The sequence below is a fragment of the Taudactylus pleione genome, unplaced genomic scaffold (genome assembly GCF_031769625.1).
Source record: "Taudactylus pleione unplaced genomic scaffold, aTauple2 ptg000479l, whole genome shotgun sequence".
Classification (NCBI taxonomy): Eukaryota; Metazoa; Chordata; class Amphibia; order Anura; family Myobatrachidae; genus Taudactylus; species Taudactylus pleione.
The window spans coordinates 3,230,270-3,255,773 of NW_028284881.1; the positions used below are offsets into that span (position 1 = coordinate 3,230,270).

Genomic DNA, 25,504 nt, shown 5'->3' on the forward strand with positions numbered 1-25,504 from the left:
CAATTTAACCTCCAAGCAGGGGAGTTTCTAGAGAGGAGGGGGCCCGTGTGCAGTCTCCAACGCGGGCCCCCTCCTCTCTGTCCGGCTGCGCACTGACCTGTGCGCGGCAAGCGCCGGAGTTATAGACTCTGGGCACTAGAGTGCGCCCAGAGTCTATAGAGTATGCACTGGTCACCGGGAAAATGGCCACAGCGGCCATTTTCGCAATACTGCGCCTCGACGTGGGACTCTGGAGAGGTAAGTATGCTATGGGTGCAGGGTGTATGGTGCGGGTCCCCCCTGGACCCCGCACACCCTGCACCCATTATAGATACGCCTCTGCCTCCAAGCATTACATACCTGACAGATCATTACATACCTCCAAGCATTACATACCTGAATGTAAACCATTTGATATTGGATGATGATTTTTTTTTAAATCATAACATGCTAAAATGCATATTTCATTTCAAGTAGAATGTGTGTCAATTCATACATACATTATAATAAAGCATTGCAAAAATGTAAACACACAGTTTAAAATAAAGCACCCCAAAAGACACAAATAGTAAAAACAAAATTTAAGTAGTTATGGAAATGAATAGAGAAAGCGTTAGATATGCTTTAATAAAAATAAAAGTTATAAAATGTTTGCCGTGGACATGCTACTAGAAGTGTGGATGGAGCACTGCTAAGAAAACATTTTTTTTTTAAATGAAGCTTAGTGGAAATTGATCAAGGGCAACAAGAGGACAGAAAATATATCCTTTCATTCACATATTGTTCTTTAAAATAATTTTTTTTTTTTCCTTTACTTTTCTTCTTGAACAACCAGATGGTGATAAATGAGCAAGTCTCTCATTAAAAAAAAAAAAGTAAATGCTTATAGTGTCCAGTATTAAAATTCCTCTTCCTACTCTTAAGCATAGTCTGCAGCTTTACAGTATCAAATGGATGTCTCCGTCCATAGACCACAAAATGCAGAATTAAACACCCTGCAAAAGTACTGATCTCGACAAAACCACTGGAACCACAAATACACAGTCTACACTACTTTTGTGCTGATTACACAGCCCAGCAAAAAATAAATTGTTTAGTTGCCAAGGATATTTGAAAGAATTTAGGGTATTTTGGGGTTGCTGAATTCAAAAATGAAAGTTTTTTTCAAATCGGCTCTAGTTCTTGAGTAGGGAGGCCAATCCCAGGCCACTATTTAATTTATTTAATTGGCCTTGTTCTAAAAACAATGCCTCCCGCCCAGCCTCCACAGTTACTTAACAAGCGGCAGGGATTATGGGCGGCATGCAGGGCTCCTGACTTTCAATAACTGGGACCCTTCAACCGGCGCAGCGCAGTGTGACCTCTGTCCTCACGTCATGCTGTGCAGCACAAGCCGAGGGAAGAGGGAGCTGGCAGCGTCTGAGAACTCTGCTGGAAGTGCTCAGCGCCGTTCGGCATGTAAAAAAAAAAAGCCATGTACGGCCAATACCGAACTCGGGGATTGGAAGTTTCCAATACCAGGATCGTGCCGATCCCGGGATTGGAAGTTTCCAATACCAGGATCGTGCCGATCCCGGGATTGGGCTCTCTATTCCTGAGATACTGGACATCCTCAAGTAATAAGGAACTTAGCCATAATGCGCGCATATTGGAATCTATTGGAATATTTTAGAAGGTGAGACATACGAATATTCTAGGTGTTCATTCCCTGATCATTCTAGAATATTCCCCATTCGTATAAAAGTGATTGTCAAACATCCAGTTGATTGTTATCTATTTTGTGTTTCTTGTTTCTCGTCAGTGTATCTAGCAAAACCGATGTCATATTCGGGAATCGGCACCACAAAGTTGCCCAAAAATCGCTCTAATATGATTGGCAATTAAAGGAGTGTTGATCGGTATTATTTCTAAACTGTAAATACAAAAGGATGTAATACAAAACTGGAACAGTATTACATTATAGAAAACCAACAGTCAGAACATTGATATTTCAGTGACCGCAATATAAAAGTACCTTGGCCTGTTCTGCTTTCTGTTGCAGCTCTTCCATTTGTTGGACCATTTTATTATGTGTGGTCTGGTCAGTCTTCCACAAGTCCTCTTTAGCCTGTAGGTTTTGTTTGAGCTCACTGATCGAAGCTTCATGTTGGCAAACTAAATCAGCTATCGATTTTTCATGAAGTGCCTGCATTTCTCTATTCTTACTTTGAAACTTTTCAACCGTTAATTTCTGTGAAAAAGCAAAATTAACTTACAGTGCTTTTAATACAAACATCTTATTACATAAATAACTTTTCAAGAACGTATGGCTAACCATAGATTGTCTATTTGTCTTGCTTTAGAATCAGAGGTGTCTCCAGGCACTCCATTGATATGAAGCACCAGTTGGCATCTCTTCAGTGTAAGCTCTTTGACTGGATACCACCTCACTCGTGTGGCAGAGAGAGAGCCAAATTACTATTAAGAAAGGAAGAGCTGTGGATTCACAATATGGGAATTATTTGGCCCAAGGTCCTTAATGAGCCTGTACATCTCTGAATTTTTCTATGAGGGCTAGATCTCCAGAAAATAATGTATCCTTAGGATTTGTCCTAGTGTGTAAGACTTTTGGGGGGAATACAATTAGGTGTGAGTTTGATCCCGCAAAGCGAATTCACGACAAATTTGCATTGCGAGTTACATTTGCAATTCAATTCCAAACTTCTAATTTCTTTTTCAGAGTAAATTTGCCAGTTTTTGTTTACACCTATTAGCAGGTGAAAAGGTAGGACAAATATTCATTTTACGGTAAAAGTCTGGGGACTTGCTAAAGAACCCCTCGGACAACCTCAAATTACCAATTAGTCATTTGGAATTTTTCAATTAGCTTAATTGAGCCAATAATTACACGTCATTTCTGGGATGAAAAAAAAATAAAAATGGCCTCAAATAACCTCAAAATAAGCTTTTTAGCTAAATAATGCACCTTGAATTTAATTAAATTATTTTTTTAATTTAACGAAAAATAATTTGTTTTTATAAATTTTTTAACATTTAAAGTCTCCTCAAATTACTCAAACAGCATCTTTTCTTTCTACTTTTTCTTTTGTACTTTCCTTTTCAATTTCCCTGTAATTAAACAAAATTCTACAGCTTTTTACATTTAAAAAAAATAAAACGTACAAATCAGCCACATGACACTTTTTAAAAGTGTACAGTACTTTCCTTATGGCCACTTAAACCGCTTTCAGATCGCTAATGGCAGGTTGCACCCGGGATTTGTGCACGAGTCCATCCCGGGTGCGACCCGCCTGAGACCCCTTTTGGACAAAATATGAACACACTCACTGCGAGTAGAGCGAATCGGCATTTCTAATTGAATTGTGCGTATCTCGATTGTGCGCATGAATGCAAAGTGTGTGCATTATAAGGTGAAGTGTGCAAGTTTATCGCCTTTTGTAAACTCACACCTAATTGAATTCCCCACCTTTGTTTTTGAAAGCTTGTCAGATTTTTTTTTTTTTTTACTTTTCCTTCTATTTTAAATGTATTCATCAGTGGCGTATTATGCAGTCTATTCCCGAATTAATAAGTAGGCCCAGGTGCCGTTAGGATATATGTACTTTATGAGAATGGTTGGGTTCTGTTTGCAATAGGATAATATATACTACAGCATAACACTATTAGCTACTATTGGGATTTCCTGTAACTATCAGTGGGTTGCTAGCAACCTATGTAACACTATATAACAATTGCTGACTAGGCTCATAGGTCTCCTTATTTGTTTAGTACTATGGAAACCTTTGCAATTATGCTACTAAGTCTACAAATGTGTCCGCATATCTTTGCTGCAGTTCAGCCCCGCTTGTCGCGCCACGTACAGTGTGACTCTGCTAGCGCCTGGTGCCTTTTAAGTCCGAAAATGCATCTAAGTCGCAATATGATACGACTAGGACACACCAGGAGATTGTGCCGATTAATTTGATGTGACACCTGTATATCTGTGTGCTAGTGAGTTTCTACTGAATCCATATACGAAGCACTACAATGCAGCGCTGCAGCTTTATTCCACGCCAAGTTCTGTTGTGCTTCATCTACAGACTCCGTTTCACATAGAGAATTACAAGTGTCACATATCAAATTAAACAGCACAATCTCCTGGTGCATCCAAACACATCATATTGCGACTAAGTTGCTTGGTGCTTCCATAGGAGCACGGGACCTGGCGTCTCACTCACGCCAGGAGTCTTGTGCCACATATCTTATTGAAGCTGGAACTCTTATTCATTTGAAAACTTTATATGTGTAGTCATTAGATTGTCTCATTCTTGTCACAGTGCTCTGCCTATGTGCACAGTTTGGACATGACATAACTTCTGATCATGTGAGGTCCAGTCTGATGATGGCTATATTTTACAAACAGGGACTTCAGCCCAACTGGTTTTTTTTTTTGTTTGATAGCTTTTTCACGGATTTGTTTTTTTTATGTATGTACAGTAATGTTGGGTTTGTATAAATACGACTGTGGAAAGCATACATTTCATTCCGGCTGTTTGGGACTGGCGTTTCGCTTGGCACCCTTGAATTATAAGTACATCATGTACAATATCTCCTAAAAAAAGGAATGTAGTATAACAGCTTTGGTCTATAGACTCATGTATGGCACAAAACAGCTAAGAATAACACAGCTTTGGTCTATAGACTCCTGTATGGCACAAAACAGCTAAGGATAAAACAATAACCATTTGAAAAAGCTATAGGAAAAAATATAAAAAGATTGCCATGACAGAATTATTGGCACCCTTTTGAGCAAATTAAATCAATTTTGAAAGGAAGCTAGATTAGACTGAAGTGTGATAAATTAGAAACACATGATAAATTGTCAGTGCCCATATGACTAAAAATAACCAATGAATGATAGCTTTAATGTTTAAAAAAAATCCACTTTTTATTCCTTGTTAGTTTGTCACAATGGTGAATATGTACAAGAGAGCTGTCTGGTTTTAAAAGCACTTCTGATGCTGTCAAAAACAAGACCTCTAAACAGTACAAGGCCATTTCCAAAAACCTTGTCATAACTGCTTTAATGGTGTACAATGTAATTAAAAAGTCTGACTCATGGAACTGTGAAAAACAACCCTGGACATGGGGGAGAGGGGTGAAGGAGTAAACTAAAACAAACTGATCTCACTAATGGGGCTACCAGAATTAATTAGCAGCTCTATAGAGGCGGGAGTGAGCCTCCTGGCTCAGAGGAGACACAAATATAGACAATATGAAAAAGATGAAGCCGTATTATAGTTTCCACCTATAGCACTGTTATCTTTTACATATTGCTCTATGGGAACCCCACTGTAGAATAATAAAAAAAAAAAAAAAGACAAAGAAACGAATGACCTTTGCCAAAACGTACCTAGACAAACCACAATCCTTCTGGACAAATGTTCTGTGGACAGACAAAATCAAAATAGGAAGTTTTGGCAATGCAAACAGGAATTTGTTTAAAGTGACAAAATTAAGCTTTTAAGGAGAAGACTACCACATTACCTACAACTTAAACATGACGAAGGATCCATAATGTTGGGAGGCCTCTTTGCCCTCGTATTGAAGTAATCGTGAAATCAGTGAATTACCAAGGCTGTTTGCAGCGAAAAGTGCTACCCGGTGTAAGAAAACTAGGTTTGGTTTGAAGATTATGGGTCCTCCAGCAGGATAAACACCCAAAATACACATCCAAACACACAAAAGAATGGTTGAAAAGGAAAAAATGGACAGTTTTAAACTGGCTGGCAATGAGTCCTGATCTCAGTCCAATAGAAACTCTTTGGTGAGAGAGTTGAAATCTGCCATTGTGAAAAGGAATCCTGCAAACATTCAACAGCTTCAACAAACTGCAATGGAAGAGTGGGAGAAACTACCAGCACACTGGTGCAAGAAGCTATATAGATGGCTACAAGAAATGTTTGGAGGTAATCATTGTTGCCAAAGGGTGTGCAACCAAACATTAAGGAAGAGTGCCTTTAATACGGTCAGTCATATTTTTTATTTTGTCTGTCATTACTGCTTTATTTTTGGTTCATAACTTTGTACATTCCATTAAAAATATTCTGATGGTATAAAGTTGGTACATTTCCATTTATTTCTCTAGATAGTATACAGGATGTATTTAAAATTCAAGGGTGCCATCAATGTTGACCAGAACTGTGTATACTGTCAAATAATTTGAGAGATTCCCTCCATGTACAGTACATGATATTAGGCTACCATGGGTTGTGGGACCATCAAAAGGCACTGAAGTCTAATGGTGCATACACACGATCAGATTTTTCCTTCAGATTTGAACGATAACGATTTAAAAATCGTTCAGTCGTTCATATCTGAAGGAAAATCGTTCATATCTGACATGCCTGAACGATGGACGATCAACGATGCGCGTTCCCGTTTGTCAGATAACGATATCTGACATCTGATGGGTTTGCAGTCAGACTTGGACGATTCCATTCATTTTAATGCAGTCAAAAATCGTTCAATCGTTCAAATCGTTCAAAACTTTGGTCAAATCGTTCAAATCGTTCAAATCGTTTAGTCGTTCATCTGACAAGTCTGACAAATCTGACCGTGTGTACGCTCCATAAGTTGTAGTCAGCACATCTCTTACCACATCCTCCATTTCAGAAGTAATATCCTTTATTGCCAACTGGTGAGACTCTTCTGCCTTCACAGAGGAAAGCTTGGCTTCTGATTTCAGCTGCTCAATATCCACATGTAGTTGTTTCACGGTCTCTCTGGATTTTGACAGTTCTGTCTGAAGATCAGCTAAACTTCTGTAAAGTGTAAAGGGATTAGTTTAAAAGAGATCTTTAAAAAAAAATAATTAATTAAAATATCAAAATCTTTTAACCTGGAACACTGAACAGTGCAAGAATCGAAAACAAAATGAAACCGCAGAATGGAGAACAGTTAGCAGTGCAAAAATTCTTATTAAAACGAAATGCATATACTGTATGCATAAAAGCAGTGAAGCAAGGGATCAGCCAGGCCAGATCATTGGTTTTGAAATAATTGTTTGTTATAGCCAAGAAGGATTCTAAGAAACCATGAGTTATATTTATTATCAATATACATTAAGAATCCTTGCTTGTTGTATGAGCTACAAGGCATGTATGTGTACAAACTGCAAATAAAATAAGTGGATACATGTCCATGAACCTGTCCACTTACTTTCTGCTATTGAATAAGAAAACCCACTCTGCACAGAATAATGTGTGCAGACATGCTTCATTAAATAGTCAGAAAAAAATAAAGTAAACTGAGTATATTTGACTTTAAAAAAAGAAAGGATAACTAAAGGCATGTTTCTTATGGTATACAGATGTGTACTCATTCACTGAAGCTTCAGTTGGGCCAATCAGCACACCCTCAGCGTGTCAGGTACCAGACGACCTCGTCCTGCGCCGAGAGCCTTTCTCACTCATAATGTGCGCTGTGTCACATAAATAAAACATCTGGAAGCAACACAACTACATTGCTAGATAACATGGATTAATTTAATGTGCGACATTGTGCAAATGAGTCTGAATCTGTATACAAAGTGCTATGGGTGCAGCAGCTACGTCTTTTTCTCACGCTATGTTCATCTGCGACTTTGAATGTGTTTAAAACCAATTCCTGTGCGGTTAACGTTGCAGCGCAGCGTCTCTCGTACACTGAGTGGTGTTTTGCTGCATCTGCGATGTGCATAAGTTGCTACATTTCGGAGAGGCTTAGGTGCACAGGGCTTCTTGTGCCATATGGTATATACAGTCAGGTGCATAAATATTGGCAGAGAATTTTCATATTTTGGCCTCTATTCACCACCACAATGGCTTTGAAATGAAACAAACAAGATGTGCTTTAACTGCAGACTTTCAGATTTAATTTGAGGGTAATTACTTCCAAATCAGGTGAACGGTGTAGGAATTACAATGGTTTCTATATGTGCCTCCCACTTTTTAAGGGGTCAAAAGTAATGAGACTATCAACTCAAAAGCTATTTCATGGACAGGTGTGGGCTATTCCCTCGTTATTTCATTATCAATTAAGCAGGTAAAAGGTCTGGAGTTGATTCTAGGTGTGACATTTGCATTTGGAATCAGTTGCTGTCGACTCTCAATATGAGATCCAAAGAGCTGTCACTATCAGTGAAGCAAGCCATCATTAGGCTGAAAAATCAGAACAAACCCATCAGAGAGATAGCAAAAACATTAGGTGTGGCCAAATCAACTGTTTGGAACATTCTTAAAAAGAAAGAACGCACCGGAGAGCTCAGCAACACCAAAAGACCCGGAAGACCACGGAAAACAACTGTGCTGGATGACAGAAGAATTATTTCCCTGGTGAAAAAAAACCCCTTCACAACAGTTGGCCAAATCAAGAACACTCTCCAGGAGGTAGGTGTATATGTGTCAAAGTCAACAATCAAGAGAAGACTTCACAAGAATGAATATAGAGGGTTCACCACAAGATGGAAACCATTGGTGAGCCACAAAAACAGGAAGACCAGATTGGAGTTTGCCAAACAACATCTAAAAAAGCCATTACAGTTCTAGAACAACATCCTATGGACAGATGTGACAAAGATCAACTTGTACCAGAGTGATGGAAAAAGAAGAGTATGGAGAAGGAAAGGAACTGCTCGTGATCCAAAACATACCACCTCATCAGTGAAGCATGGTGGTGGTAGTGTCATGGCGTGGGCATGTATGGCTGCCAATGGAACTGGTTCCCTTGTATTTATTGATGATGTGACTGCTGACAAAAGCAGCTGAATGAATTCTGAAGTGTTTCAGGCAATATTATATGCTCATATTCAGTTAAATGCTTCAGAACTCATTGGACGGCGCTTCACAGTGCAGATGGACAATGACCCGAAGCATACTGCAAAAGCAACCAAAGAGTTTTTTAAGGCTCAATAGTGGAATGTTATGCAATGGCCAAATCAATCCCCTGACCTGAATCCGATTGAGCATGCATTTCACTTGATGAAGACAAAACTGAAGGGAAAATGCCCCAAGAACAAGCAGGAACTGAAGACATTTGCAGTAGAGGCCTGGCAGAGCATCACCAGGGATGAAACCCAGCGTCTGGTGATGTCTATGCGTTCCAGACTTCAGGCTGTAATTGCCTGCAAAGGATTTGCAACAAAGTATTAAAAAGTGAAAGTTAGATTTAGGATTGTTTAGTTTGTCCCATTACTTTTGGCCCCTTAAAAAGTGGGAGGCCCATATAGAAACCGTTGTAATTCCTACACCGTTCACCTGATTTGGAAGTAATTACCCTCAAATTAAATCTGAAAGTCTGCAGTTAAAGCACATCTTGTTTGTTTCATTTCAAAACCATTGTGGTGGTGAATAGAGGCCAAAATATGAAAATTCTGTCAATGTCCCAATATTTATGCACCTGACTGTAGATGCTAGGTGTATAAGGACACATTTGTATAGGTGTTCCATAACTACAGGATAATATATAATAATTTTTATCTGATGACCTATTTTCAGTTTTACTTGTGCTTCTGACCTCTGACTCTCTTATCAATCTGCATGTAAGTTTCTGGCAGCCTTAGTACAATTTCTTGTGTAATAAATACTTCCTTATCTTCCACATTTAATCCTCTGGGACACACAGGTTTTGGAATATTAGTTTGATCTTCAATTTGCACAGTGAAAGAGGCCAGCAAGCCAAAACAGAGAAGTTCTCGATTGAGGATTTTGTTTTGTTGACAGGCAACATAGGGGGAAAAAAAAAAAGGACAAAATATTAATGCTGAATAAAGTACCTTTCCCTAGACTGTAGTTCTTCATTTAACACTGAAAGCTGAACCGAACTATCTCCTGATGACTGAATCATTTCTGCTATTTGATTTTCTAGCTTCTTTTTTGCCTTCAGCAAGTTCTCTTGTTTCTCATCACCTTCTTTCACCTTCTTCTCCAGCACTGAACACAAGGAACATCAAATGATATTAGAACCTGGTGCAACAGATACAGGCAGCTTGATGTATAATTGAAAGAACCTACTCACAAACACACTGAGGCTCCAAATGCTCCAACCTCTTGGTATTTTCTATGCATTGGTGTTCTCTCTCATTTAGTTTATTCACGGTTTCTACGAAATGAAAATGCGTAGGTTGTGAGACCATTCTTAATTTGTGGATTCAATTATTTATTTCACTGTGGAACACTTTTAAAACAAAACATTAAAACAGGACAGCTGCAAACTGAATACTTTTATCATTGAATATAGACCTAATCCAACAAAGTTTCAGCTCCTTAACTGAACAATTGCAAATTAGTGTCCTGCTAAAAACTCAGGGCTGGAATTAAATTCCTTGGAGTCTGTAGCTAGAGAGCGCTTGCTGCCCTAAAGCCGCATACACATTAGACCAGTGGTTCCCGAACTCGGTCCTCAGGACCCCACACAGTTCACGTTTTCCAGGTCACTTAGCCGGGCACAGGTATATTCATTACTCAACGGCACATTTTAAAAGATCCACAAATGAAGCCAATTATTTCACTTGTGATTCCGTGAGGATAACTGCAAAACATGCACTGTTTGGGGTCCCGAGCACAGAGTTTGAGAACCTGTACACTAGACGATAAATTGCGTTCAATATTGTCCAGTGCGTATGAAAGATATCATTAACGATGCGCGCTCCCGCGGATCGTTTATAATGTCTTTTATCACCTGTACTTGCAGGGCAACCTGACGATAGTCAGGTTGTGAAAGTTCGGGGATGAAGGAGTTTGCAGTCCCTGAACGATATCGTTAATGATATCATTCAGTGTGCATGCTTAATGTCGGGAATGACATTGAGCCCGGCAATGCAATAAGATAATGTTGCAAACCCTGATCTGCATGTTCCCTCCAAGCATTCACCTACACATCCCCAGTGCTTCCCTGCTTCATTGTTATGGTGCATACACACGATCAGATTTTTTCTTCAGATATGGACGATAACGATTTAAAAATCGTTCAGTCGTTCATATCTGAAGGAAAATCGTTCATATCTGACATGCCTGAACGATGGACGATCAACGATGCGCGTTCCCGTTTGTCAGATAACGATATCTGACATCTGATGGGTTTGCAGTCAGACTTGGACGATTCCATTCATTTTAATGCAGTCAAAAATCGTTCAAATCGTTCAAAACTTTGGTCAAATCGTCCAAATCGTTCAAATCGTTTAATCGTTCAGTCGTTCATCTGACAAATCTGACAAGTCTGACAAATCTGACCGTGTGTACGCTCCATTAGATTTGTTTCTTATAACTTGTAACACTTGCTCAAAATTCTTGCTTGTTTCTAATTAAAGATAGGTATCTCTTTGTTTGATTAAATGTATTAAGTTATTGCTGAGGCTGCCCATCACTGATTTTAGAATAAACTGATCTTGGATTGAGTCCAATATTTGTTCCTACAGTAAATCCTTATGAATATTATGGAAAGAAACTGACATTGAAAACATTTTGTTTAATTGCCTATAAACGAAAGTCTCCCAGCAGAGAAGCTCAAACTACTTAGTAGGGATACAAAATTCACAAAATCTGGTGGTTCACCCCAATATTTGGCACTCAATTGGTGTGATTATTGTCCTTGCTTAACACATGGACTATATAAAAAAGATAAGCTGTGCAGGACTGGAGACAGTTCACACCCCATAGCAGGCAGAATGTTCTCCTTTCATAACATGCCGCCAGCAAAACTGCAAACAGGGCTGAGCTCTTGCCAGGCACCAGGGTATACACTTGATCACATGGACACTGGTTCTCAGATAACAGCTTCTATATTTCGGTTTCACTTAGGATATTTTGCCCCAAAACTGAATTATAATGCATTTGCAAAAAGAAAAGAATGCATGCTAACCTTACCTTGCATAGCTCTTTGTAGGATCTTTGCTTCTTCTGTAGATGATTTAATAGTTTTTTTCTAGAACAGAAAATGCCAATCAGCAAATATGAAAAAGGCAAATATTAAAAGACTTAAAATAGAACTAAATGCATTTGGTGATTGCATGTAGCAAAAGCAAGCAGCATTGAAAATAGCTATCTAATGCTGGTCATACACTAGCGAGATTTCGGGCCGATTGACGGTTTGCGATGCATCGTACGATGAATAGTGTCGAAATCGTGTAGCATTTAGGTAGGATACGATCCGATGCGCTCTCCCGCCACTCTTAAAACGTATCGTATGATCAGATGTGCAGCCCATCATATCTATCATAGTTGTATACAGATCGTGTGTGTTAAAAAGCACCAAATTGTGCCGTCGGGGAGTTCAAGGGAAAACGTACGATGAATCGCATCGTACTACATCGTACTAGTGTATGGCCAGGATAAGCTGTATAGAATTATAGATATAAAATGTAACCTTACCAAATCATCCATTTCTTTTTCATAAGTTTCTTTAACCTGTACCAATGACTGTAAATTGTTCTCAAGGGCAGCAAACTTTTCACTATGCTCCATCAAATCTTTTTTTAATTCATTTGCCTAGCAAAACCAAATGAATGGATAAGAAAATAAAATTAAAATGATAAATGAAATTTGAAGATGTAGAAAATAAATTATGATTCTATTATTTTTTTACCTTTTCTTTTGCAATAAGTTCATAAACACAAAATATATAAACATAGTGGAGTTTGATGTAAGAGTGTACAGGAAGTTCCATGAACTTGGTACAATAACTAACTTACCCTAGTTAACGTCGGCTACTAATCTTAGTGAAACTTTTGTTTATGGGTTGGAAAAAATACTGGGTTGGAGTAATTGATTGTTTTGTTCAGCAGAATATCCAGCTGTCAAGCATACTTTATGGTCTGTTTATTAGAGTACAAACGTAAAATTTTTCTTGTTTTACAGGTACTGTCTTTCTCCTAAACAGCCAAATCATTAAACCAGGAAATATTTTACATGCAGTTTAAGTATTATATTTTACACCACTATTTGATCTCAATCTTTCAATAAAACTAAATCAAAGTCAATGTGGCAAATATGCTATGCCTAATAAAACATTTCTACAAAGTATTTTTACCAACTGCGCACCACATTTTTGCTTTGTAATATACTATGACTACAAAGCTCATATACCTGAAATGATCCATTATTTTATTTGGCACACAATTAAGTATTAAGGCGCACAACCAAAACACTTTTTTTTTTTTTTTTTAAGTACAAAAACAGAAAAACAGGATTTTTTTACTTTAAAATTTTCTCTTGAATCCACTGGGGAAAACTGGAACCATAGGGTAAAGGGTACTAAGGCAGGCATTTGGGGGCACTTCAAGAAATCTGTCACAGTCTGAAACTACTCCTTAATATCCCCTAGCATACCAGGAAACCGTTGTAATAATCAAGCCCCATAGGACAGAGATAGGCGAAAAACAACTATCAACTAGAATTTAAAGGAGAGAACAAGAACGTTAAGGGTGGTCATCTAGTATTCCCCACTGGATTCAGAGAAACAGATTTAACCCAAGTACAAATATATTTTTTCCTCCATCCTGTTATTGGGGGAAACTGGAACCATGGGGAAGTAACAGAGCTGCCCCGAGGGGAACATACACTCTGAAGTTGCTGTTTGCAACACCTGCATCCAAAGCAAGAGTAAACTATTAAATCATTAAATCTGTAAAACTTTATGAATACATGGAGAGGGGGCCAAGTGACATGTGCTCAGTTAAAACCTCATGCCATACCACCCAGAAAGCAATAACTGATCTGGTAGAATGTGTTTTCACATTTTTAGGATTAGCTTCCCACTCCAATGCAAGTCTGTCAATTTACTGACTTAATCCACCTAGTAAAAGTCTCCTTAGAGACAGGCCAACCTCGCTTGTAGGCATCATGACAGACCAAAAAATCTGCTAGGTGAAGCTCTTGAGTCCTATTAACATAGGTTATGAAAACGTTGACAACACCCAACAAGTAAAGGAGTCCTTCCCACCCACTACAGCCTAATGTTGGAATGACTCAATCCTGATTTAAGTGGAATCTGGACTATACAATTGGCTCGAAAGTTTAGTTGTAAGAACATTGCTGTCTTCATAAAAATTATATACAGTACATAGTCTGCAAGATAGAGTTCCAAGTTCTAAAGCTCTCCTCACTGTAGAGATGACTAAAAGAAGGTGGTCTCTATGGAAGAATTTCAGACTGTCATCTCCAACAGTTCAAATGGATTGTAAGCATGTTAATATTATGTTTAGGTCCGAAAGAACAATAGGAGGATTGTATGGTGGTTGCACATGCAGTAATATTTGCAAAAAAAAAAAAAAAAAGTCTGTATATTCAGCAAAATCACCAGCTTATTCTGAAAGAGGACTAAAGGGACTGATATATCAGAACTTAAGAACTAAGGGGTATATTTACTAAAGTGCGGGTTTTTAGAAGTGGAATTGTTGCCCATAAAAACCAATTAGATAAATAAGTAGAATCTAACACCTTCTAGAAGATAATTTCTACAATCTGATTGGGTGCTATGGGCAACAACTCCACTTCTAAAAACTCAAACTTTAGTAAATATACCCCTAAGTCTTAAACCACTGTCCAGATCCCAAACAAAAAAATTATGTAAGCAAGCCAAATGAAAAGCAGAGGTAAGAAACCCCTTTTTCTAACTCCAGGAGATATACATACGCCAGATCCCATGATAATTTTAAGCTGAAATAGCCTTAAGCATGCTTGCATGTCAGATGTCTTTTCTTCTGGATCATGCTTTTAACACCCACACCTCTAGATTCATGTGAACACACTTTCCTCTTACTTACTTGAGAATCAATTAGGAGAAGGGAAACAGTGAATCAGATGAACGCTCCATGAGACAGCCATGACGTCTGCCAAAAATGCCTCTAGTTCCCTAATTCTTGAGTAGAAATGCTCTTTATTATTTATTATTAACAGTTATTTAAACAGCAGCATTTCATTATGGTTTGAAATTTGGCAGATCCTATTTGACCACGATATTCTGGAATACACTTGGATTTTAGTGTGTCGGCATGCTTATAGATTAAAATCTGCTGAGGTTGTTGACTTGAGCAACCAGAGTGGTAGCTGATGTGCTCTTAGAGACAGCCTGATGTACTGACTGGTCAAGTGATGTGTGATGTTACATTTAGATATGCGCTGGATATGAAATGCCCTCAAGTGGAAAGGCGCAAACCGCACTACCTCAAAGGTCGAGCCATCTTCCCGAAGACCTTAATGCAGAACAAAACCAACATAAACATAGAAACCAACAATATATTAGACTCAAAAAAAGAGAACATGATCCTCCAGTAATAATGTCTGATGTCCGAGGTAGAACAGCAAGAACCAAATGTAAAAGGGTGCGAGATACTGAAACTGACGAGATTTTGGCGAATTAGAAGTCAAACTTAAAAAGGCAATGTCCTCGCAGTGAATTCTAGTGGAGATCTGCTTCTCCATGTCCTTGGTGAGTCACTTTTCGCTGTCGCTGGTGGAGTATAACCGTGAGGGAACGAATCATGACTGGCCTGTGAGGTGGCTGGAGAGCGGTAGTGCAGAAGAATGCAATTCAAATGGCTGCCAAGTTCATTAGGAATACTCTTCCTTTAAGTTGCAAAACAAAGTAAAATGGTAAAAAACAATTTTTATTGTCTGAGCATATGTAATTATTGTGTTTTTTTGGTATTTATTTCTGATTTTCATATATTACAATTGTTTCTCAATTTTTAGCATTGGCACTTTATGGTTAGCACTACTTTCTTGTTCTATTTCAGTAACAGAATGGACTACTGGCAGTTGACACACACACCAGATCCTAAATGTTAGGATCTTGCCTTAATAAACAAGCCAACCCACCCACCCAAGCCAGCCTCCATAGAACAGCCATAATAGCCAGCCATTCTATGCGAGAATAAAATTGGCTCTGTAACTCCAGGCCAAACAGTAAAGCCTGAAATTGATACTGAAGAGACTGGACTGCAAGTCTACCAAAGCATTTATGATAACCCCAAATTGTTGTATGCTATTATCTCTGATGCCTCATGAGATCCTGAACTTTTTGTTTTGTTTTCAGGTTCAAAATGTGCCAAAATAGCCATCCAAGTTTTGTACCATTAACAGATGTGAATAAACTCAAAACCACACTTGCTGTTCAGTGACTGGAATGACCACAGTCAGAATTCTAAAGACTGAATGGTCTCTTCTTCAGAGTCAGTATTTTTGTTTGTTTGGGAAGTCCAGTGGTGAAAAAAACATTTGGATGGGGACTTCAGGAGATCCATTAGGTAGCCAAAACTAAAAAGTGTCTTCTTACCAAAGAATATGAAGTGGAAATAAACCACTGATCCTGAAAAAGTAGTAGATGGGCTCCCACAACAACAAGTGCGCTCCTAGTTGGGCAGATTGCCCGCCATGCTGATTGTTTTTCTGAGGGTTTGGAGGTTGTTGGCTTAGTTGACCAAGCTTCTTTCCCTCTTAGTTATTCACTAGCTTGCCTTTCAAAGTGAAAAGGATTGAAATCTATGACCTCTAGAGCAGTGGTTCTCAAACTCTGTCCTCAGGACCCCACACAGTTCACGTTTTGCAGGTCACCCAGCAGGTGCACAGGTGTAGTCATTACTCACTGACATTTTAAAAGATCCACAGGTGGCTCTAATTATCTCACTTGTGATTTTATGAGGAGACCTGGAAAACATGTACTGTTTGGGGTCCTGAGGACAGAGTTTGAGAACCTGTGCACTAGAAGGAATCATTAACGGTGAGGAAATAAGTCTTCCCATGGGGCCAGAAATCCTAGCTCCAATTAATCCTGCACTCCAAGCAGCATAGCCCAGATATCTGGATGTGGTCAACCAAGTTAAACACACACACCTATGTGCACATATTGCTTATGCACAAATATACGGCACACTCCCCCGTTAGATCCGACCATGACCCCAACCACTCCATTAGGCATCCCAGACCATTTGCCACCCCTCTGAAGTTTTCGTCCAAATCCATACAGTGGAAGGCTCAGAACAGGCTCCCCGGTTCAAAGTTCTGCCCAGCGTACACCAAAGGGAGGTCCGACCGGGAGCCTATCAACCCTAAAATCTGGCATGGATCCAAATGGACCATCTCGCTTTAGTTTTATCCCATTTGATGCAGGGGTATCTGAATGCATAACCGGGCAGACACCAAACAGACCAATGAATTTTATATATAAAAGATATATACATACATACACACACAGTAGCAAAGGGATCTGCTCTGGCCCCACCCCTCTCTATCCACTGTCCTGAACCATCTCTGCTGCTCTTTCCCACTCGGTTATCCCCTTCATTCCATTCCCATACTTACTATGTTCCTGGCGTCCAGCCTGGTCTTCCTCCTAGGCAAGGTCTGACCTGTCTCCTTAGCAGTGGTAGTCTTTGGTGTGCCTGCCCCGGCTTCTATTGCACATGCACATTAAATGGCCTTGCCTTTCCTACCATACTTAAGAGATACAGGGGGAGATGTAACAAGCCGTGGAGAGAGATAAAGTGGAGAATGATTTAGGACCAACTAATCAGCTACTAACTTTCATTTTTCAAACACATCCTGTACAATGACAGTTAGAAGCTGATTGGTTGGTACTTTACCGTGCCCAGCTTTATCACTCTCCAAAGCTTGATGCATCGCCCCCACAGCACTGGAAATTGAATAGTTGTGGTTTGACAAGCATGCAATGTGGCAAGGGGGCATGAACCTGTGGACTAGACTCAAATTATTGAAATTATAAATAATTTGGATGAGCATAAATTGCATGAAATCTGATTAAAAACTGCCCACACCTGCCAATGTAAATCAGATCACATGGGCATGCACAGCTCCTAGTGACAGTATGTATGACAGCCACTCATCTTATATCTTCTAGAGAAAAATAAATGAAAAGTAAAAGGTAAAATTCTCAAGCTGCCATATGATTTACATTGGCACACTGCTCCTGTGGGCCCTTAAGAAAAAAGAAAAAAAAAAAAGAAAAAAAAAAAAGAGGATCCTTAGCTAGTTAGAATACAGAGGGGGAAGTTTCAGACTTGTCACATTTCTTGAAGTGCCCAAACCCCTGTTCAAACACTGTATACCTTTGGTCCAGTGTCACCTAATACAGATAAATAATTCTGTCTTTGATCCTTCAGTATTTTACTTTGTTGAACTACATCTAAATAGGGAGATAAAAAGAAGTTAAGGATTTGTGTTTTGTTGGGTGGCCTAGAAGCCTAACCGATGCTTAAACTGAGCAAATATTTTTTTATGAATTCATTTTAGAAAGCATTTTATTTTAAACAAAATGGAGAGACTGTGTTAGGCACGTAAGGTGTTTAAAATTGTATTCCTCAAATAAATTTAACTTAATTATGTATAATGGGCCATGGTCCTAGGAAAACCAACGGATTGAATTATTTACCACTTCCAGAGGTTATTATTGTACATTACCCCATAACAAGAACACCAGGAGAAACACAATGTTCAGTGTAGCATTGTTAGCAATATTTAAGCTGCCATCTATTTGATGGGTTTCAGCAATTTTATTTTAACCAGCCCAGACAAGCTAGTACAGGGGTTATCAACTACAGTCAATTATCCCAAACAAGTCATGTTTTCAGGTGGAATAATTACCTGTGCATGATCAAATATATCCTAAAAATATTACCTATTAGGGGAACTGGAGGGCAAGAATTAAAATCCCCTGGAGCAAATACAATAATAGCTCGGCGAACTCGACCACGTCTTACCGTATCTCGTCCAATGAAATGGAACCCCAAATTATTTTGATTATTATAGGCCACAATTGACTGGAGAAAACAATGAACATGGAACTCGCTGGATAATGACTGTGTAAATAGTAAGTCTACTTGTAGGGGGAGAGCTATTTACGTGGGCAGTAGAGGAAACAGATTTATGGGGGAAGGGGGGGTTTTATAAGGCATCAACTAAAATGCACCAACAAATGGAAACTTCAAGAAGTTATGGAAAGACAAAACAAAGTGATTAAAAAAAAAACTTAAATGAACTTAAAAATGATGGTGGATGGTACAAACCTTCCTACTTTCTGCAAGCTTTTCAGTCTCAAGGTTTTTAACTTGCCCTTCAGCTGCCTCAAGTTTTTGCTTAAATGTCAAGTTTTCCACCTTCCATTCAGACTCTGCTTTCTGCATAGTGTCAAGGTTAACTAGCTTCTCTTCTGCTTCCTTTAAATGGACTCTTAGCCTATCAATGCTTTCATTTTGTTCTGTGCACTTGGCTTGCAAAGCCTCTAGCTTTTTTACCTTAATTTCAGTGTCGTGCAATTTATTTAATGCATCCTCCATTTCGATTAGGTGTTGCTCTTCGGCTGCTTCCAGTTTAGACTGAACAGCTTCAAGTTCTAATTCTTTTTCTTCATTATATGCTTTCAGTTGTGTCTTTAAAGCTTCTATTTCTTTCAGACGATCAGCTAAATCTGCCTCTTGCTTGGATATGAGCTGCTCAGTATTTTTTTGCTGTTCTAATTTGAGATTTTCAATCTCAGTCTTCAGTTCAAATAATGCAGCATTATCTGTCAGTGTGCCTTTACTGAATGAAAGGGTCAACTCCTCAATAGCTTGCTGATGAGAACTGATGGCAGAATCCAATTTTGACTTCCAAAGTCCTATTACCTCTGAATTTTCCTTGTCTGCATGGCTGAGCTTTACTTTCAAGGTTTCATTCTCTTTGGATAGCTTTTCTAAACAAGCTTTAAGTGTTTCCACCTCTCTGTCATGATGGTGTGCATTGTCTAGCTTGCCTTCGAGAGAGTCAATTTCTTGCTCATGTTTCTTGTTCAGTGCTGCAATAGTTTCTTGCAAAGAACTTATTTCTTGCAAAAGAGAAATCGATGTGTCTACGTCACTAGACTGCTTGGTACATTCTACCAGCTTTTGGTGCAGATCTGCTACTTCTTTAGTTTTCAAAGTTAAATCCTTTTCTAGTTCCATGATGCGAGATTTTTCAGAGACAGTTGCCACCTGTGATTATAAGCCAATTTATGAAAAGACAAACACAAAAGCTATGAGAATAATATTGCAATGCATTTAATATAGTAGAAATAGTTTTGTAAAAGAAAAAATATTTTTAGATATTAAAGCGTGCAATTTAACTTAATACAAGGAGGTGTACAAACACGTCTCCAGGGATTTTAACCATTATACTAACTGTAGAAGGTAAATTATGCCTGCAGCCTATGGAGTGAATAGAATCTACCAATCGTAACTGGCAGATAAACGTGCAACACGAGCTGCCAATGCCTTTTCGAGCAAGACAGCAGCAAATCCAAACATCTGGCTGAAATAAGTAGAAAATCACAATGTTTTCCTAAATTTTTAAAATAGAAAAACCTTAGATACAGGTACCGCTCACAATTGTCTATGCATAATTCAAACTGTGTGCTTTTCTAAACAGCAAAACAAACAAAAAAAAATACATAACTCAACATATACATATTTACATTAAAACAACCATAAGCAGTCTCAATGTTAGTGGCCACTGTAAAAAGGTATTATTCCCACCAGTCAAAGCAGCAAAAAAAAAAAAAAAAAATGACACCACCACTGAAAATTCTACTGTTATGATGTACTTCACAAAGCTTAAACACTATTTATGCGTACTTTATATTAAAAAAAATCCAAATACCAATTAAATTTAAAGAACATCTATTCTCTCTAGATAAGGTAGGGGGCAGTAGTGGGCTTCTAAGTCAATACATACAGTACATGCCTACAATATTAGTTTACAAACTTCAACAGCAAAATCCTTCCATGCATCATCAACAATTCCAGCATTAAACACATCCTAAGCTAAATGTTAAGTAAAAATTAGTGCATTTCCTACCACCAGAAGCGACCCTTTGCAATTTCAGTAAACAAAAGACATCACCTACACAATACTTACTTTTAAGGAAACTGGCCTGGTTTTGGCCTGTAAATAACAAAGAAGGTCAACACAAAACACTAACACGTCTTAGCTGAATCCACAACGTTGACAGTTCTGCATGTATAAAATTTTACAGCTCATCCAAAATTCACAGAAATGTTAAAATTAAAAAAGGGCAAATTTTATCGTGAATTAAAAGAATACAAAAATCTGAAAGCTCATACACCAGATGGGAAGTTAAGTAGCGGAGAATACAAATGTATCATCATGCTCTAATTAACATTGAAACTATTAAAATGCAAAGCCTAACAAAGTAATAAGTTTGGATTTGTCAAAATTGCTGATTTCTACATGGTATTTAAAGCAACAACTTTTTCTAAGGCAGAACCCTTTAAAATAATCGCCACTTTAAATCCCACACAAAATAAAAAAAACAGGACTTTTGCCAAATCGAAACCTATAAGATTTGATCCACAGAAGAGAAAAAAAAGCTGATTTCTTTTCACAACCTTTGTAGCATCCATCATATTTCTTATCTTATTTATACAAGTCCCAGGTAATAATCAATATCCATGAAGTTTATTATGAGTTCTATGTTGTCATTAGGCATGTTGCTTCGAAGTTCACAAGATGGAGAATAGAAGCAACCAAGGAACTGTTCACTGGTTGTTACAATTAGAATATTTAAGCCACTTTGCCCATTGCATTTAAGCACACAATCATGTACTTTATTTAGTCAGAATCTGCCGATTCAATTAGTCATAGATTTTAGCCAGGTTTAGAGAGCAGAAGAAGCTGTTAGCAAACATATAGATTAGAAAAAATTGCAAGGAAATTAACCTGTCATACTAAAAATAAAATGTTAACGTAAACTGTGAAAAAGGTTTTTTTACATTTCACAAAAGTGATGCTAAATTTTCAAGTAAAATACTCTATTCTACAGCATCTGCTTCACAAACAGATCTATATAAATATTTAAAATAATTAAACCAATGAAGAAAGTGGTAAAAATATCACAGAAATTAGTGTAAGGCCAGTTACCTACTATCTATCATTGAGAACACGGCAATCACACAGCATACCAAAAGTGATTGCATTTTACATGTGGTGTGTAACCTTGCGTCACCACTTGCATTTGAGGTAATCATCATCAGCATACTATATTGCACCACAATGATTACCACTGCAGCCTCACAGCACTGGGTCCAAGGCAAAGATTGCAGCCTGTGCATGAAGTTTGTATATTCTCCCTGTGTTTCATGGATTTTCTCAGATTTCCTTCCATGGGCAAAAAAAAAAAATTTAATTGAAAACCTTGTAGCATGTGTATTTGTGCCATAGGAAATTTAGACTGTAAACTTCAATGGCGAAGGGACTGATGTGAATGACTACATAGGACAACTAAGAGCACCCAGGATGACTGCCTCATCTTCTGCAATAATGTAGAGTGTTAAATCCTATTATGATAAACACACTATAAAATAATTACCAATATTAACGCAAATTATGAGAGTGGGATACATTTAAATACCACCACTGCCATGACACAGGTCATAGGTACAAGCAATAAGTTCCATCCCCTTATACATGTGTATGCTTTTACAGGGTTAAACACTAGTAAAAGCATGCTCTTTAATGCCAGGAGGTTAAGTGGCCTAAATCTAAATTGACTGGCTATGGACTAGAACTGAACTATGAATATATGGTCCTATTATTGGAAAGAATGAACTACTGAATAATGCAGCTAAACAAAAAGCGTCAATTTAATTTTTTATGTTAAATTGCATGGGTCAATAGCATACAATGAAAAAATATAGGTGTGAAGTGACACATAAAAAGCTGGTGTGTCTTCTGTTTTGGTAAAGTAACATTGTTTTAGAAGTGCCCACATATCTTGTATATTCATATTCTAGAAGGGCTATATTTGTTACTATTCACACACACAGTCTTTACTATAGCTGGACAAAGCTAGTAAAAAGTGTGCTGCACTGGGAGATTTTCCATGAAATATTGAAAACCATTACCCTAGTATCTTCTAACTCTCTCTGAAGTTTGTCAGCTTTGGTCTTTTCAAAGAGCAGGCTCTGTTCAAGCTCCTTAATGCGGGCATGCTCCAGTTTGGTCTGCGTCTGTTAGTAAAAAGGGAGAGGAAGAGAACACAACAGTGCCACCATCACATGCCAGCACGAGAGGAAGGAGCCACATGCAGGCCGTGCTCTGGCACCATCGGACTATTGATGAGCAGATGATGCAGTGGGAAACATAACAGAAGAGAAGGGAATGACTAGATAATGCTTGGATGAGGGTGATCGACAAGAAAGTAGGAAGAAATTGATGGTGAAAGACAAAAAAAAAGAAAGGCAATAAGTAGAAACATAAGATAGGTGCATGCAGCAAGTAGAACTACGGTTTTCCAGAAAAATAAAGCATTAGCATAATTTAGAAACTTAATATTTTGGCAGGCTTTTAAACCTTTAAAATGATTTTTTTGAGACCTACATTTGAAATTGGGTATTATGCTGCTTAGTCTAGTTCTGAAAAGAACTTCCATAGTTTGGCAGGATTTCCAAATTAAAAATTCAAAATGCTTTTCAAAAGTATCCAGTAAAATAATAAAGTGAAGTACAATAATGAAAATCCTTTGAAGTTGCAGTCTATTTATTTTAAACATGTATAAAAACTAATACTGCAAATAAGGTACATAGGAGAATGTGCCCATTGACTCTACATAAAAGCAACAAGGGAGCAATTACTACATTACCAGAGTAAATGACTATGGCAACAATTGATTAAGTTTACTTTAACTTTAAATTATATACCTATTTGAAGCTTTCATAGTCTCAATTATTAAGATTCACAATACTAACTTGAGGCAACATATAATATTGTTACAATAAAAATATAGGTTATTGGTAGCTACTGAGGTTTATTATTTGGATATATTCTAAACCTCCACCAGAGAAAATCTGGCATTTAAATATTTTAATCCAGAAGGGGATTTTCTGGACATATAAATTTGTTTTTAAAATATCTATTACTGAGACAGGTTATTTAATAAAAAGCAGCATGCACCAGTGAATAAAAGCAGTTATTAGTGCGTAATATTGTATATGTGCCTTCTTGTTTTGGGCAAAATCTATTACATGAGATGGTTAATATTTATTTAATAATAATTTTTGTTTAATTATCAACCAATTTTTTTGAATAATTAAACAGAGAGGAAACATGATAAAATAAGATTTTAAAATGTATAAATAAACAAAAAATGTGAACTTAAATTTTGAAATGTAATTTTGTGGAAATATTCCATACAAGCAATAACATCGTCATATACAGTTTTCTCATAAAAACTGACTAATTTACAAATGAATTGTGAGGCATTTAAGTCCTTTTAACTCACATTTCTCAACAATTAAAAGGAGGGGAAAACAGTGAAATTTTCAGATTCAATGTTGTAGGTATGTTTAGAAAACTGAAGGTAACTTGAAAAGTTAACAGAACAATTTTTTATGTAATTTAAAAAAAAATAACCTTTACATCATCACTATCAGTTTTATAAACATTAAATAGATGTTTATTGAGATTGATTCCAGATTGTGAAAAGCAATAGCAAGCAAGAAGCATCACCAACCAATGATGATGATGGAACTATTGAGTTTGTATTTGAAAGTTCTGCTCCAACTTGGGATTGCACATTGGTGAACTCAATGTCTTTATTACAGTCCACTCAATCTGCTCTGTATTTATACGACCCCCTGGTATGCAACTGTAAAACCAAAATGAGCACAGATAATTCATATAGAAAAAGATCTCATTCTTGTATACAATATTTAAGTCAAATGAATTAAATATAACAAAATAAAACACTGTGGGGTTTTTTTTTTTTACCTCTAAATCACCCTTGGTAATAGACTCTTCTTCAACACGGAATTGGAGATCTTCAACTTTCCTGTAAAGCCAAATTATTATATGACAAATGATATGGAAACTGCAGCAGGCTTTTTCAACAATGAGAATATCAGAGTTTGAACTGAACATCGTATATTCTTTAGTCCAAACTTCTCCTGGATGCCAGTCCAGGAGAAATAAACATTACCAACAATGCTGGCACGCTTTGGAACTGCACGAGTCCTGGAGAGGTGAACCTCATGTCTCTGCTATTATTTCAACAATAAAAATCAGTTAGGTCCATATATATTTGGACACTGACAATTTTCATAATTTCAGCTATGTATTCCAACACAATGTTATGAAATTAAACAATGGAGCAGAATTTAAAGTGCCGACTTTCATATTTAATTCAAGGGGTTGAACAAAAATATTGTTTGTAAGAATGGTTTCAATCTAATACATCTCAAATAGTCCCCTATTTTGAGGTTCTCAAATGTAATTAGAAAAATTAACATAATTATAAATGAAATGTGCATTTTAATATTTTGTTGAGAATCCTTTGCAGACAATGACTGCCGAAATCTGGAACCCATGGACATCACCAAATGCTGGGTTTCCACCTTTGTTATGCTTTGCCAGGCCTTTACTGTAGCAGTGATCGCAAATACACGCTATCGTGTATATTTTACCCTAGGTTGAGGACTGGGGACTCACTTTTACAAAATGGGTGGGTCCCCGGGGATGCGCTC

General features: G+C 37.7%; 1 protein-coding gene across 3 annotated transcripts in view; it reads right to left on the reverse strand.

Moving 5' to 3' along the window:
* Positions 1–25,504, reverse strand: part of CLIP1 (CAP-Gly domain containing linker protein 1) — a 181,915-nt gene that overhangs the window by 54,011 nt on the left and 102,400 nt on the right. The window contains exons 8-17 of one of the 3 annotated variants that reach the window (XM_088449167.1): positions 24,753–24,813; positions 22,889–22,993; positions 20,883–20,909; positions 19,244–19,960; positions 12,366–12,482; positions 11,862–11,919; positions 10,015–10,098; positions 9,773–9,929; positions 6,617–6,782; positions 1,994–2,209 (exon numbers count right to left, since the gene is read on the reverse strand). In XM_088449167.1, the coding sequence (XP_088305293.1) occupies positions 1,994–2,209; positions 6,617–6,782; positions 9,773–9,929; positions 10,015–10,098; positions 11,862–11,919; positions 12,366–12,482; positions 19,244–19,960; positions 20,883–20,909; positions 22,889–22,993; positions 24,753–24,813 (1,708 nt within the window). Of the gene's footprint in view, positions 1–1,993; positions 2,210–6,616; positions 6,783–9,772; positions 9,930–10,014; positions 10,099–11,861; positions 11,920–12,365; positions 12,483–19,015; positions 19,961–20,882; positions 20,910–22,888; positions 22,994–24,752; positions 24,814–25,504 lie in introns of all 3 variants that reach the window. The other 2 variants (XM_088449166.1, XM_088449168.1) reach the window with 2 other exon arrangements.